The sequence below is a fragment of the Penicillium verrucosum genome (assembly GCF_028828655.1).
Source record: "Penicillium verrucosum strain IBT 35672 chromosome Unknown utg000005l_segment0_segment0, whole genome shotgun sequence".
NCBI classification, from domain to species: domain Eukaryota; kingdom Fungi; phylum Ascomycota; class Eurotiomycetes; order Eurotiales; family Aspergillaceae; genus Penicillium; species Penicillium verrucosum.
The window spans coordinates 65,368-80,663 of record NW_026643214.1 but is presented as its reverse complement, the minus strand read 5'-3'; the positions used below and the strand labels follow the sequence as shown (position 1 = coordinate 80,663).

Below are 15,296 nucleotides of genomic sequence, written 5' to 3'. Positions count from 1 at the left end.
TCAAGTTTTCGCCTGGGGTTGGTTAGGAGTGGTTTCCGCACAGGGGTATTTTCGCATAGGGGTTGGCTCTGGGTAAAGGATAAGCGCAGGTGATTTGAGACGAGAGAGTTACGGCCTGAGAAGACAGTAACGCCGTAGTAGAAGTCAATGAACATATTACTCCTATAAGTTTCCGAAGTCCCACCAAGTTGAAAATCCGTCAATGTTTCCGAAAGCGGATTCGGAATCTGGATATCCCACATTGTTCTCCATATCAACAAATTGTGAGGGATCAGTCCATAGCCAGGGGGTATTGGTCATTAAACTGTCGGGCGGCGCAACGAGCTTCTCGCCCAACTCGAGGTCAGGAGAAGCTGGCGTGGAAGATATGTGCGGCATGGTTGGTGGAATGTGGGCAGCTTGACCACCATCCGCAGTGTTAACTGTGACATTTGGAGACATGGCAACAATGACCTCTAGAGTCGAGGCTAGGCTATCCTCCGCCTCTTCTGTTGAGACGGTCGGGGTCAATGATGGATGTAGCAAACCACCCGTGGAGACTTCGTGTGGCTTGGGTTTACAGTTGACTTGAAGAACATCCCACATTAAAGGTATACTGAGATGAATCTTCTCAGGCTCCCAATCATGATCGATGTTTTCCGACCCCGAAGCAATTCGAGTCATCTTGTCCAACGTTTCATCCTATGTGTGTTAGCATTGGTAGCTGCATTTTGGCCTCATGAGACCCACCAAGATTCCACAAGCAGGCGAAAAGGACACAAAGCTCTTCAGGAACCTTCGGCATTTTGTAAAATCAACCTTGGATTTGTACTTTAGTCGGGGATCCGCAGCACAGCAGTAGTACAGATGCACCGTAGCTGCGATGGCGGCAGCGTATCCGAAGAACGGATCAATAAGTCGCATCTTCTTCTCCGATACCATGTCTATCATGCGGACAAGCCAGGTAGCGTGCAGCAAGACCAATTCGGATGACCGTCTCCAAAAAGCGTTTGGGATTGCCAGATTGTCGTTGTATTGTGACGCCACAATGTAGAGGAAGGGATGATTCAGAACAGTCAAAATGCAATGGTAAGTGAACTGTAGCTTCAGCCATGGGCCCCAGTAGTTTCGGTTCGATCTCAACTCCTCTGCCGTTCGCTCGTAAAATTTGACCGAGTCATAACGATGGCACTGGGAAAGCTTGTTCTCAATTTCTGTAAGGTCGGAGAGCACCATGGCGTACATGGAATCGTGTCGCCACGGTTCTTTGAGCCTATTTAGAGCACAATCGGAGACGTATGTTCGTACTCTGCTCCAGACCCAACCAAAATGGGCAGCTAAGCTCCAAATCCCTATATCGGATGATTTCGAGCAACCAAGGTCGTCTATCGGCAGCGGTGGAGGCTTTGGCTCCGTCCCATCTTGCTTTGCGCGGTCGCTACTGGAGGCAATATAGAAGGTGCGCATGACCTCCGATGGGATACAGAGAAACCCATTTTGCTGTCCGTAAGACTGTTCCAGACATTGGAGACTCCAGAATAAACGCTTCTTTCGCTCGGTCATGGGACCTTCGCCGGCATGACTCGATTCGAGATCCAGCGTAGCTGACCGACAAAGATGTAGAGCGAGACCGAGATGGAAGCGACCAAGGTGTATATCCCCATCTACAATGCAATCAACATTTGAAATTTGTTTCCTTTGTTTGACTTGGTGGGGACCATACCTAGAAATGAGGAATAAGAGAGCAGACAGAGACTTTCAATGGTTTCCAGCTCCACTGTGCCGTTGGCCATACGAAGCATGACCAGGCTTCTTGCACTATCCCCATAATGTTGTAAATGGTCACGATCTCTTGAGAATCGTGAGGTCAAGGCTAGCAGGCAACAAACCAACTCCTCTGACAGATAGCCTGGGTCTGAGACGTCTTCACGGTCAAAACACCAAATTGGTTGTCGATGGCAGTATTCAAAGTAAAGATCAATAGCTTTAGCGATCGCAGATGATGACGGCTGAGAGGTTGAATCCTCATATCCAAAACCGATGAAGAATGGGTCATTAACTGTGGTCGGTTCAATGGATGGTGGACGTGTTGTGAGAGGATAGTATGTTTCTGAGGTTCCCTTTCCTGTATCTTGTGGCTTTTCTGACGGAATTGTTTGATTTGATTTGCCACTTAAGATGAGGTTTACCTTCTCTTCAAGGAATGCTAGCCTATCGTCCTGTAGAAAAGTCAATGAATGGCCACTGATAGCCACAAGCCAGCACATACCGACTGCCCTCCCCGAGACCCTCTAGGTATTGTGGTATAAAGGCATGCTTGATTTAGTCGGACACAGCTTGAACAGGACGGTTTCTCGGCCGGACATCGGGTCTTCTTTCTTCTGTATAGAAAAGATTAGTTCCACCCATAGATAGATAAATGTATTTTACCATACCTGCAGTTGAGACAGGCCTCATGGGAACGCAACCTTCCACGAGCGCTCTCTCGTGGCATCATTGTAAGGGAAAAAAGAAAGAAATGAAAGAAAGAAAAAAAAAAAAAAAAAAAGAATATGGGATTTAGCGGGGTATAGGGGGCTAGTTAGTAGTTTAGTAGTTACATACAACGTAGATTAGATAGTTGATGAGATTATGAGATGGATGAGATCGTCAAGATTGTCCCGAGGTCACCGGATTAAAAGAGGGGGAATATTTCAATCTGAGGGGAGATAAATAAGATAAAAAAAAAAAAAAAAAAATGAAGATACCTAGTAACTAGTTAATGCATCAAAACTCCTTAGTCCTGGAGACCTTGGGGTAAATCGGAGAAAGACCGTCTTGGTAGTCTTGCCCCCTCATAGGTCCACCGCGACATAAATCTAGAATCTGATGTGCATGTACTTTTGTATGTGAATATCTGAAAAATGAAATTTATACTAAAAAGGGGTAAATGATCCTGTATGAAGTCCGTTATAAACTACCTAGGTACTTTTCAAGGTTCCATACAAGCCTGGCTAATCATCCAGAAAAGTATAATACTGTCAAGCTAGCTATATAATTGGTCAATTTCGTTTTATAGTTCCCTTTGAAACTTGTAGAAATCCAAGTTGTTCATATGACCTTTGATGTTTTATTTATGTATCTCGTGATCAAAGCCTGGGATGTTATGTATCCATGGTTGCAAGTAATATGTAACATGTCATCTTTATAAATCAAGTCAAATCAAATCAAATCAAATCAAACATCTAACAAGGCTAAAAAGAAATACTATGTAAATCATTAAATCATTAAATCATTAAACCACCATAGTCTCAGGTGCCGTTGCTGCTATGGTGGGAGGTCCACCCCCACATCCTCCTCCACAACAACCTCCCGCAGTCAAAGCTGATGCGTCATTGCTTGTAAGCTTGGAGCAAAACTCCATATCCTCTTTACTCACTGCCTCCTCCTTGGGGAGTCTTTGTTGTGCGGGCCAAATTTGCTCCCCTGCCTCCTCTTCCCGCTTATGGTGCTCTGCGAGTAACCCGCGAACGACAGTCTGGAAGTTGACCGGCCTTTCTTCCGTGACGTTGAGTTGGCCATTAGTAGAGGCCTCTGTGTTAAGATTCTTTTGTGTTTCGACACAAAGATCTTTATTTTCAGACATCATGCTCTTGTATATTTGGTTGATGGTTTCAAACTCGTCATCGCTAGAATTCTTATTGCGGTAGACTTCATAGCGCATCGAGCATGTGGTGGGGCTCGTAGGCACGAGTCGCTGCATAAAGAAAAATTGCGGCCTGCGTACCCAATTAGCGTGAATCGGATTACATTGGAAGATAATTTCACTTACGAGACGGTCATCGCAGCATTGGGGAAATAGTAAGTGCTGGAAGTCTTCAGACCATTTGCAACCTCCTCGGGTGTGGATTTGCCGTCTTTGGTATCCACGACGTATGAGCCCAGGTTGGAAGTCGAAGGAGTGTAGGATTCGTTGTAGTTGTCTGCCAGGATCTTCCAGTTGTAATCTCCACTTATCTCCCAGGCGTGGTCGAAGGTATAGTCCTCGAAATTAAACTCTTTGAAACGTGGCTGTAAGTCGATTCCTTGAAAGGCATCTTCCCACGAAATCTCGGGGTTCTCGCCGGCATCTAAATTAAGCCAGACAAACCCGTTGACATCAATATGAACGTGGATCGGAAGAAGACCGTTCTTGCTCTTGTCGAACCCTTCCAGCTCTTGATACCCGGGCGCTTTAGCAAGTTTGCCATTAAGGCCGTAGGACCATCCGTGATATTGACAAGAGAAAATCCGTGAAGTACCGCCCTCTTCGGTAACCACGGGGAATGCACGGTGTCGACAGACGTTGTGGAAAGCATTGACATTGCCCTCGCGATCCTTCACCAAGATAAAAGCGTACCCAGCGATCTCGTATCGGAGCCAGTCGCCTGTTTTGGGGAAACGCAACGTGTGTGTAGTCAGAAGCCATTTACGGCTGAATATGGCGCGTCGCTCAAGTTCATGTATATCTTTCGAAGAATACCACGAAGCAGGGAGAGGGTGGAGTGGGGGATTCTCGCCGGCGGGGGTGGGACGTCCCTCTGTTTCCCCAAGCTCGAAGTAATTCTTAAGCGTCGACATTGTGAAGGTCAAAGGACAAGGTCAAGTAGAAAGACGAATCAATGTTTATTATCTTGAAACTCTGTTAATTCTACCATCTAGGCCGGAACGTGAGGTCCTTAATATAGGTATAGAGGATCTAGATACCAGTAACAGCTACCAGGATCATGAGTCCATACTTTCCCCATGAGGATATGCCATCTACAGCTTTGGACCGATCACAGGATCGGAGCGGAGGGTAAGCCGTGCATGGCCCGACCTGTTTTTAACATCCGATAGACCGTGCTAGACCATGATAGACCATGAAGATCAGAGGGGAATCGGTGGACGGGTTTAATTACCGCGCTAGGTGAACGCCACTCGGGTGGTCGGGTCTTTCCTACCGGGGGGCTTTGTGAAATCAAGAAAAGAAAGTATATGTTCGGAGAATATGAAGATAAATGGATACTATGTACCCTGTAGTGTATGAGTGTTACGAGGCTGAATGATAATACGATGTTCACTGTCTTGACTCTTGACTCTCCAAAACATTTGATTATCAAACTTCCCCGCATAAGATCTCAGCCGATCACATGACCGGCTCATATGCTTTTTTTTTTTTTTCTTTGTAGATGCAACCTGAAAAGGGTTTTTTTTAGAATTAGAATTCTGAATATGAATATGGCACTGTAGGAACTAAGGATTGAATAACAGAATTGAAAATTGAAAGATGTACAAGATGTACATTGTAGAGTTGAAGTGAAAGAGCCGGATTTTCACTCGGCTGGTAGAACCCCCCGCACAGGACAACACTTGCACTTGGCCAACATCATCCAACTAACTGCCTTGGCCTTGATCGGCGACAAAACAGATAAGACTTTGTTTTTTTTTTTTTTTTTTTTTTTTTTTTAATGTGTTTTAATGTTTTTTAAATGCAAATTGGCCTATGATGAGCTCAATGGGCGATAACCACACTATACACAAAGTTTCTTTAAAACGAACCCGGCAAGCTTGTGGTCCTTGTCGGTAGGTGCCAAGCCCCGATAAAGAAAAGAAATTGTACGGAGTGTATGTACCGAGATTGTCTAATATGTGATTTAAATAGTCGGAAGAAGGCACGATGTCCAGGCGAAAAACCGACATGCTCGCTGTGTCACAGGCTAGGGCAACGCTGCTCATACGGACCGCAAGCATCGCGTGTAAGGAGCCAGCCGATTTCGGCTCATGTGCAGAGCCAGGAGTCACAAAACAGCAGCAATGAGGTATCCATGCTTTCTATCCTAGTTGGACCGTTGGAATGAAGTGTGAAATTTGGAACTAAGCTGAATTTATCAGACTCCAGGGGATATCTCGAGTTCTGGGAGGCTGCAGCGCATCGAAGAAAGACTGGATATGATGGCAATTTTACTTCAGTATGCAATAGCCTTCACAGTTATGCCCCAGAAGTTCGCTAACCAAAACCCCTTTCAAATCCTACAGAGAAGGGTTACCACGGTCTAATTCATTACGAGAAGTATCAAGTGATAACCACCTCAATGATGGTCGCGAGCTGCAAGAGGCTTCTTATGACGACTTCGAAATAATGGATTGCCCAGGGAATCCTTCGCTGGACTCCCAAGAGTATATTTGACCTTTTCCTTCATTGACAATCACAAATATGCTAATGAAAACGAAACAGAAGCGGTCTTCCAGTTGCATTTATCGAGCAGGAAGTACAGACTTACCTTACCTACTTTCATGACCAGCCATATTGTCCTTTATCAAAAAGGTGGTTGTTGAGACATACCAGCTCATTGCCACCAGAGGTCGCATTCCCATTAGTGGCCCTCACTTCCCGTCTTCCTCGACGATCTCGTGGTCCTTTACACGAGAATACACCCGATGCGAAAAGATTCGCGGAGAAAGCTTGGCACCTTTTGTCAAATCAATACAAAGACGGCAGTATGGGTCTTTCATTTCTCCAGGGCACATTCCTCATGGCTCAGCTAGATTTTGCCGACGGAAAAGCGCATCGAGGGTACGCGTCTGTTTCTCTTGGATTACGTGCGATCCAATCCGCGGGGTTGAACAAAGAAAATGACTCGTATTTCTCGGATGACCCGGAGATCGAAACGAGAAAGCGCATTACTTGGGCCTTCTTTATGCTCGATCGCACTTATAGTGCTTCCCGAAATTATTCCCTGTCCCTGTCAGACAAGCAGTTCACACTTCCATTTCCTGTCTGCGAGACGGATGCACTTGCTGGTGATAATGGGTCATTAGCCCATGGGTCTTTGCATGATGGTCCTGGAAAGCAAGGGCAGAAAGTTGATCATGGCATTCTCGTATGTCTTTTAAGGCTGTATTCTTTATGGGGTAAAGCTACGGAGTATGTCTTTGAGCCCTTTGCCGACAGCTCCCTACCTCCCTGGCAAACTGGATCAGCTCTTGCAATCCTCGAGTCAGAATGGTTACAATTCGAAACCCATTTTGCAGATGCCCATCGATATATAAACGTGGATTTCAAAAGCCGCGCCCGAGAAACCCCACAGCCACGTACATACCTCTCGACCTGGGTGTGTGTCCAATTCCTTTTTCATTCCATCCAGGGCCTGCTGCACCATCCATTTGTGATCATGACCAAGCTTCGCAACTTTAACGGAAATCTGTCGGCAACATTTCTGCAAAAGTCGTTTGAGACATCACTCCTCCACTCCCGATGGATAGTTCGATTCATAAAAGAAATGTCAGAGGTCAACTTTGAGACCTGCGATCCGTTTCTGGGATATTTGGCTGCGATAGCAGCCACAATTCAGCTCGAGCACACTGGAAGCAAAAATCCGCAAATTGCTCTTCTGCTCAACAAAGAATTTCGAATTCTTGTTGACTTTATGACGGAGCTGTCTGTGTATTGGGAAAATATGAGCATTCTGGTAAGTGTGCCTAGCAAAATATGGAATTAAAGTACTGATGATGTTGTCTGTCAAGGTGAACAAAGTGAATGAACTTGCCGCTCGTCATCAGAATTATGGCTCACTCTATTATAATCAAGAGGGTTTCTCGGGTGCTTTATCCAAAATGCCAACCCCTTCGAATATGCCTAGAATGTCTGCAGAAGATGAGTGTCTCATGTGGGAGATTCTCGATTTTGGCTACTCATCAGGAGGAGATGTCGCAATAAGCTTCGGTAATTTGGCTATCCCCCAAGGCAGCCAAATCCAAGCAAATGAAGGACATCCCGCACAAAGCAGAACGTCAAGGCCACAACGGGTAGGTCAGCAAAACAAGAATGATCAGAGAAGGCGCTTGACCCCAACTCTTCCAAATCTTGACGAAATATCTGAATCCATCCACGAAGGTCCTTTGCCTGAGTGGCCATTTCAAACGCGAGGTGGTGGTGATATGATGGGGGCAGCAATGCCGGACATTCCAGATTGGATGATCTTGGGAGATTATATGGCAGAGCATTTGTGAGGTAATTAAGAGTAGGAGGTATGAGGGTTTCATAAGGTATTAACGTGGCCTGGTTAAAAGTACACGGTGACTCCAAAGTGTCCATGTCTATAGCAGGATTGGATTCTGCGGCAGTGCTCTACAACAAACAGAAGTCCGGAAGACTTTGAATGCGACGGGATGTGTTCTCACAGATCGGAGTCCTCCCTCATGGGCTGAATCTCACAAGCTGGTGCCATATTGTCTGTTCCGCCGTATGGTTGTACCCGAATTAGTCGCACGAGGCGACCGTTCCTTTGCAACGCTGGGGGTTATTTTATCATCAACTACTGCCATTGTTGCAGAGGTTCAAGCTCTTTGGGTGGGAGAATTTTTGACGGGAGGGCTCGACTTCCCCATGCACACTAATTCCACCCCAAACCAGGCTATCTCGCTTGGAAATATTTCGCTGGAGACCATGGAGAATGTTATCTCTGAGGACGTGGTCCTGGGCTCATTGACGGGAAAGGGCCTTGAAGTTAAGGCTATCCAGGTATGTTTGTTGCGCGAAACCATGAGGATGGTAATCTAACTATTGAATTAGTACAATGATATGCTCCTGCGCGATTTGGGACTGAATCCCCACCGACTCGGGGGTGGACCCTCCGCCGAGCTGACTGGGATGCACAGGCCTTCGGTGTATGCTGGAATTGTGGACGAGTGGAAGAGGAGTCGAGGTCTCACAAAGAAACCGTAGTTGCGCCGAGTGTTAACTATCCAGCCTGTTTATTAATTTCCTGTTGCAATTTGACTTGGTTAATATCGAACGTTAACTTTGACTGCGCCTGTGTAGGACAGTTGTAGAAACAAGATGACAAAGCAGGTCAAATGATAAGTCAGGTGACGGTGCTTACGCCTTCCTAATTTGGATGTACCTTCCCGATTGGCACCTTCCCGATTGGAAACCCAAGAGCTCTCCTCTCTCAATGTCCTCCCACAGCCCCTGGAGTCTTCGACTATACTGCGATGAACCGACAAAAGCAAACTCGACTGACCCGATGTCGCACTGGCTGCATGCGATGTCGGGTTCGTCGGCGTAAATGTATGTTTTTCTGGATTTGTGCAAGGTTCAAGGCTAATGGGAATTCAGGCGATGAAGGTAAACCACGATGTCGGAACTGCATTGACCGGAACTTTCAATGCCAGTACGGTCCGCAATTGACGTTTTTGGCGAAGAATGCACATACTGTTCAAGCGTTGGAGGTCCAAACACAATCTGCCAGTTATGATGCGATTCAAGTAGGTTTTCCGGTGACGATTGCATGGCAGAGACCTGATCCATATATATATATATTTATATATAGTTCGTCACTGAAGAGGCCCCCAAAGACTGCGATCAAACTGAAGATCATATGTTGGACGAAACATCGTCTCACATTGATGCGACTCCACAACAACAGCAAGCTGACCATAGCACACCTACCCATGCCAGACACGAAGACGCGCCATTCTGGCCGGAACTTACCCCCATACTGCGGATAATGAGAATTATAGAATCCTCAATGACAAGGATGAATCGGCGGTTGCGGGGTTATTGGCTCTTGGGATGAATGAACCCGATCTGGGGCTATCACCAACGAGAGTCGTCTTAAAGACTCCAATGATTTCATCAAATCCGTTGTATCAATCGCCCTTGACTTTGCAAAGTATCCAACCACCACCAGGATCAACTCTGGAGACACTCTCATCTACCGAAATACAAGGCCTGCTACGGCATTATCGTTATAAGCTGGCCTGCTGGGTGAGGTTTTCGAATTTACCGAGCACTGCACAGTGCTGACTGCAGTAGTTGGACATATGTGATCTTGGTCAAACATTTGGAATCCAAGGTCTTCAGGTTGCGCTGGGCTCATCGCCTATCTGGAACTCCATTCTTAACCTATCCGAAACTTCTTACCATCAGCTTCATCCACAAAAGTCACCCGGGGAGAAGCGAAATACATGCACTCGGCAGTCTGACTCAAATATGCAGACCGACATCACATACGTCGCACTGCTAAGCGTTATAGATCAAGTGAAATATTGTATCTCGAATATTTCCGCTACGTGGAACACCGAAAGAGAGTGCGATCATGATCTCATGAGGGCCCTAATCTCCCATGCCGTGGGCAGAGACATTAATTCCGCGATTTATTGGCTCTTTATCAGGCTTTGTATGAGGTCCAAAATAAAATATCTCGTTTTGGTCACTATTAACTTATTTGTTCATGCACCACAGATCTTGCGACAGCATTGGCGACCGATAGCGACATGCGCGTGCCGCTTCCCCCATCGTTCCCATACTTCACAGAAGTAGATATTGTGGCTGATCCATTTGAGATGGTCTTTTTCTACGCATACCGCCCTCTATGGCTCTGTGCGAGAGCGATCCAATTTGTACACAACGAAGAGGGTTCTTCTCATCTACCCCTCCTCCATATATGGACTCAATTGGTGGAGGAGCTGCAACAATGGTATCGTGAGCGACCACGGGAATTCCAACCCATGCTGGAATTAGAGATGGATGATCAGTTAGCTGGACCAGAAAGAAGTTTCCCGGTTGTTCTATTTGCCAATGGAGCAGGCTTGTTTGGCAACCAGCTGTACCATACGGCTATGTTGATCTTACTACACAATCGGCCTCGCACTGCACGCATCGCCGACTTCCATTCGGTTGCCATGTCGCCGCTGTGGCATGCGCAACGGATATGCAGTATTGCTCTCCACAATGATAGTCGGGAATGCTGGGATCCATGTCTCCTAGCATCCTTCCTGCTGGCAGCTCGCCGGATGACACATGAATCGCAACAACACGAAGTTGTACGTGGATTCGACCGCATACGTACGGTGACCGGGTGGGATGCAAACAACAGCTTACAGAACCTGCGAGCCGAGTGGTGTCTTCTTGATGAGACATGGTAAATGATATCCTTGGTGCGATTATTCGAGTTGATACCGATACTCACCCTGTTACGGGAAACCGCTGTCCACCAATAGTCCGGTGTGAGCGCGAGGACTGATATCCCCAAGCGAGTTCCAAGTCACGGATGCGCCAGCATGCGCCCCATCCAGTCTCGGCTTCAATATGCCGAATCAGATCGATTATAATGGCGTGTTCAGATACATGGCTGAACAGCCGCCCCGCAATCCATAGCGGCTGGATGGCGTTGTTCAAACATCCGTGATGCGGATTAGCGAGCGAAATTCCACAAATGCGCCTGGCATGCCACAACGCAGACATTGCAGGTGTTGGCTGCAGCTTGATAGATTTGGGCATCAAGTTTAGCAGCAAAATGCATGCCGTGTGGTATAGCTGGTTCGAAGATATAGCGGCCCATTGCAGAAAAAGGATATGGGGGAATGGTTTGGTCGTTGTTGTGTGGATTGGTAACAACTCCGGCGGTCGGTTGTCAAGCCAGTGCTGCAAATCGTTCCAGACTCGCAGCCAGCGGTGATTGAAGGCCTCCCCAGTGCAGCCATTCTGAACGGCCAGCTCCAGAAACTGAGTACGATCAGCGACCAGTTCGCACGACTTTGCACATAGGTATACGGCGTAGTTGGCGTGCATGTCCGGGGACCGCGCTCCTTCGAAGAGCTGTGGAGCATCATCCTCGTGACATCCCGACGCGAGCCATTTGTTAGGTCGGAGAAGAGTGCTCCGTGTCCCATCAGAGATCAAAGCACCACATAGGTCTAGTTAATCTGAATCAATAATACTCCCTTGTAATTTGACCATGAATGTGGACTCGTACCCATGCGTGCGTAGCACCAAAACACTGCTTGTAGAAGGCCACTGCTGAACCCATTCATTTTGAAGGCATCAAAAAGCGCCGCACACCCCTCCAAATGACGGTGCCAATCCTGCGCGCGTGCAGACATCATCTCGAGACAGCAGAGTAATACGCAGGCGGCGACAACTTTAGGATCGTGCATTTGTAATAGTGGGCTCAGCAGACGAATCGCTTCCTGGTAAAGCTCCAGGCTGTCAAATGAGTCTTGAATTCCTTCCTTCCTTTCCATTTGTCGGGCGGATATCGCGAGGATCGCATTCAGTAGGGCGGGGAATGATCGGGCCAGTGCGGGAATCTGTACTCGAAATGTACATTGCGAATCGAACATATCGAGCTGCGGTCGGGGATTAGCGATTGTTGAGAACACCACAGGCAATGTCACTTACCCATGGCGCCACCTGTCCAACATAGTTTTTCAAGTACTCAATGCGACGAATATTGGATAGCACTGGACGCGCTGATGTTTGCTCCCGGTCGCGCAACTGTGTAGCATCTTGTTCCTGGGTATCTGGACTCGGAGCTCGGGTCGGAGCTGCAGACTGCGCGATATTGAAAAGCATACACCGTAGCTCCTCCTGTGACGCTAAGAAGCCTGGATCATGGGAGAATTCATCGCCCCAGCTAGTAGCGCCCAATGGAGAAGCAAATGCAGCATCGTTGGAATTGGATGGAGTCGCGTCGGGTTGGGAGAAGTCGTTCATGTCGTAATGCGAGACATGCGGAGGAACTAAATTGAAATATCAAATCATCAAGTCATCAGGTCATCAAGTCATCAAGTCATCAACTCCAGATTATGAGGACAAGAGTAATTGAGGAAATATAAAGGAAGAAAGTCCTGGAGTTGAAGCTGAAGTGGGGAGAGAGACTGGGGTAGTCGGGGAGGAGACAGGAGACATCGGCCACTTACTTCCACTTGGATCCTCCCTCGGACACTTCAGGTGTCTTCAAATGTCTTTTTTTTCTTTGACAAGGATTTCTTTATTCAACTCATCTTATTTGCAACATTAGTTCTAATTTCTCTGAATAACTATCTATACAATTCACAATCCCCCAAGATTCACTCGATCCCAACCTAAGATGTACCTGGGCATGGGCACCCCCATACAGCTTAAATCAACAGTCAAATTCTCCGGGGTTGATCCTCGTTATGGAGTACTGCGTACTTCATCTACTCCATACAGGGTAAATCTCTTCAAAGAAAGGGATGTGAGCTTACAACGCAGTTGGCCATAACCCCTGGCACTTGCAGGAGAAACAGATGCAAGGGGTAGAATTGGAAGGGAAAAGACAGATGGCATCTCCTTGCAGGAAAGAGTCATCAACCTTCTGTGTTAGCCTTCCAGTCACTGCTAAGTATCTTATACCCTCGCATCTAGTATTGTTGGATCTCTGCTTGTCATCTACGTCATGTACGGTCTCAAACAGCTCTCCCTTCTAAGCTTGATGCTTCTCTCAGTATCGGCAGTGAAGAACCCCAAAAGAACCATTGTACGCCTGTTCTTTCTTACGTCTACGCTCGATTGCTAACAAGACCATGCAGGTGGGCATTGAGACAGCCGACAAGAGCCGTGGTATTGATGTGCCATTGAATGATTGCCATGAGATCGAGGAAGAGTGAGATCTCTTTCTCCAGCTACCATGCTTCGGTTGATACTAACGAGTAACAGGGAAGTTCTTACTGTGTCTTTGAAAAAGCCATGTCGTCTCTTCACGTAAGTCCGGAGACAATCAAGCAAGCCGGCTCTCACTAACCGTACTATAGCGGCCCTGACTGCACTGGGCACAACACATTCTTGAGCCCTGGCGAACACTCTTCCAAGGACCCAATTCCTGTCATCGAGTCGATCTTTTGTCAGTCATCATTTTGAGGGAATACAATGGTAAAGATGCGGGTTCGGACTTGGTGTCGGCATTGTGTTTGGCTTGAATTGGTATATAGTATCAAATCCAGCCTTGTATTGTTGAACAATATTTGTTTCGGTTTGCCATTCTCCTCCCTTAGACGGCACTAAACACGATTGTCGCAATGGAGTACCTAGTCCAGCTGCGATAAAGCAACTTTCACATTTATAACGAAGCTTCCTGCTCATCCACCACCAACACCTTGATACTACCATTCCGAGTGTCAGCGCAAAGCTGGATCGCGTCACGAGCCTTTTCAAGAGGGAAGACATGCGAAACAAGCTTCTTCAGATCCAAGATCCCACCACTCATGCAGGCAATTGCTGGTGGCCAGGTGTCACGATAGCGGTTGATGAACCGGAGATCAATCTAGGAGAATCAGCAAGGAATATTCACACTACCAGGACACCAGTACAACCAACCTCGGCGAGAGAAAGATGCATAAACGGTAGGTTGTTCATAATCGCTTTTCCTACCCCAATGACCATGACGGTGCCTCCCCGCCGTACAGTGTACGTCGCAGTGCACACACTGCTTTCCACCCCAGTACACTCGAGTATGGTTTCTGGGGCAACATATTCGCCTCGCCCAAAGAGAGCACGAATGGCCTCTGCATTCCCCTTTGAGTCCTTGGCACGGTCTACCTCATAGGTGATGCATGCAGGGACAAAATCTTTCGCAAAGGCCAGTCGAGAGGGCTCCAGATCTGTCACCACGATAGGATGTGCCCCCGAGGCACGGGCTGCAGCTAAGGCTATCAAACCAATGGGACCTGCACCGCATACCACCACACCACGGCCCAACGAAAGACTAGCCGACTTGATCCCGTGCATCACCACCGACAGTGGCTCCAGAAGTGCGCCTTCCGCAAAAGTGACGTTGTCCGGTAGCTTGTGGAGCCACTTCGCAGGGTGGTTTTTGTAACGCTGAATGGTACCTTCGTAAGGGTAAACGCCGGCAAACTGGACATCCTCGCACAGGTTATAACGTCCATCATCACAGAGGAAACAGTGTTCACAGGGAACACCGGGTTCGATAGCGACTCGGTCACCTATCAAATTATCAGCTCGAAAAATCTTCAAACAGAAATACAACCTGTCTACCTGGCTTCAAATTGTTGACCCCCTCGCCACATTGCAGAACGATCCCCGAGGCTTCATGGCCAATGATGCAGTCACCTTCGAACACCAACGACCCAATGCGCCCGGTCTTCCAGAAGTGAAGATCTGACCCACAAATTCCAGTTGCTTTGATATGAACCAATGCCTCGCCTGGTTTGGGGGCATGAACAGGGGCGTCGACCGATTTTAGCTGGTGGTCTGCGGTAACCTGCAATGATGGATTGGGATGGGAGACTTTGATGGGAACGCGATCGCCCACTAATGTTCTCATGACCTGCTGATCGTTTAGCTGATCTAGAAGTACCGGAGTCATTATGTGTTTTCTGTGTAACTCATAAAAGTGGGTGATTTCTATTCTTTAAAGACGACGCATGATCCCAAAGAGTACTTGATCTAGTAAGTTGTGGCTCGAGATACCTGTTTTGGTGTTGGATGCAGCTGCCAGCTTACCGTTGGGGGAGGGAGCGGTGGGGTCCTGGGGGATTTCCCGATCAGG

The 15,296-nt window shown here is 47.4% G+C and overlaps 7 protein-coding genes across 7 annotated transcripts; 3 read left to right on the top strand and 4 right to left on the bottom strand.

The window, feature by feature from the left end:
* Positions 1-162: 162 nt before the first annotated feature.
* N7516_010877 (putative C6 transcription factor) lies at positions 163-2,476 on the bottom strand (the record flags this gene model as incomplete). The annotated part of the gene is made up of 5 exons (XM_057223595.1): positions 163-681; positions 730-1,643; positions 1,703-2,198; positions 2,249-2,360; positions 2,415-2,476. The coding sequence occupies 5 exons, from the start codon at positions 2,474-2,476 to the stop codon at positions 163-165; spliced, it is 2,103 nt and encodes a 700-aa protein (XP_057068735.1).
* Positions 2,477-3,253: 777 nt separating this feature from the next.
* Positions 3,254-4,578, bottom strand: N7516_010876 (aromatic ring-hydroxylating oxygenase subunit alpha; the record flags this gene model as incomplete). The annotated part of the gene is made up of 2 exons (XM_057223594.1): positions 3,254-3,737; positions 3,791-4,578. The coding sequence occupies 2 exons, from the start codon at positions 4,576-4,578 to the stop codon at positions 3,254-3,256; spliced, it is 1,272 nt and encodes a 423-aa protein (XP_057068734.1).
* A 1,099-nt stretch (positions 4,579-5,677) lies between these two features.
* On the top strand, positions 5,678-7,989 carry N7516_010875 (fungal specific transcription factor domain-containing protein; the record flags this gene model as incomplete). The annotated part of the gene is made up of 5 exons (XM_057223593.1): positions 5,678-5,776; positions 5,872-5,948; positions 6,016-6,156; positions 6,215-7,448; positions 7,504-7,989. The coding sequence occupies 5 exons, from the start codon at positions 5,678-5,680 to the stop codon at positions 7,987-7,989; spliced, it is 2,037 nt and encodes a 678-aa protein (XP_057068733.1).
* A 984-nt stretch (positions 7,990-8,973) lies between these two features.
* N7516_010874 (Zn(II)2Cys6 transcription factor domain-containing protein) lies at positions 8,974-10,908 on the top strand (the record flags this gene model as incomplete). The annotated part of the gene is made up of 3 exons (XM_057223592.1): positions 8,974-9,049; positions 9,098-9,157; positions 10,226-10,908. The coding sequence occupies 3 exons, from the start codon at positions 8,974-8,976 to the stop codon at positions 10,906-10,908; spliced, it is 819 nt and encodes a 272-aa protein (XP_057068732.1).
* Positions 10,909-10,948: 40 nt separating this feature from the next.
* Positions 10,949-12,478, bottom strand: N7516_010873 (uncharacterized protein; the record flags this gene model as incomplete). Its single annotated transcript, XM_057223591.1, has 3 exons — positions 10,949-11,679; positions 11,739-12,111; positions 12,164-12,478. The coding sequence occupies 3 exons, from the start codon at positions 12,476-12,478 to the stop codon at positions 10,949-10,951; spliced, it is 1,419 nt and encodes a 472-aa protein (XP_057068731.1).
* Positions 12,479-13,150: 672 nt separating this feature from the next.
* N7516_010872 (uncharacterized protein) lies at positions 13,151-13,671 on the top strand. Its single transcript, XM_057223590.1, has 4 exons — positions 13,151-13,265; positions 13,318-13,391; positions 13,445-13,489; positions 13,540-13,671. The coding sequence occupies exons 1-4, from the start codon at positions 13,185-13,187 to the stop codon at positions 13,643-13,645; spliced, it is 306 nt and encodes a 101-aa protein (XP_057068730.1). The 5' UTR covers positions 13,151-13,184; the 3' UTR covers positions 13,646-13,671.
* Positions 13,672-13,844: 173 nt separating this feature from the next.
* On the bottom strand, positions 13,845-15,113 carry N7516_010871 (NAD(P)-dependent alcohol dehydrogenase; the record flags this gene model as incomplete). Its single annotated transcript, XM_057223589.1, has 3 exons — positions 13,845-14,048; positions 14,102-14,730; positions 14,783-15,113. 3 exons carry the CDS (start codon positions 15,111-15,113, stop codon positions 13,845-13,847), a joined length of 1,164 nt encoding a protein of 387 aa, XP_057068729.1.
* Between the last annotated feature and the right edge of the window lie 183 nt (positions 15,114-15,296).

Bases quoted from the DNA above. Each gene is read 5' to 3' on its own strand.
- N7516_010872 (XM_057223590.1), top strand. From the start codon at position 13,185: ATGTACGGTCTCAAACAGCTCTCCCTTCTAAGCTTGATGCTTCTCTCA. The intron at 13,266-13,317 runs GTACGCCTGTTC...AAGACCATGCAG, and splicing joins AGAACCCCAAAAGAACCATT to GTGGGCATTGAGACAGCCGA. The intron at 13,490-13,539 runs GTAAGTCCGGAG...ACCGTACTATAG, and splicing joins AAGCCATGTCGTCTCTTCAC to CGGCCCTGACTGCACTGGGC.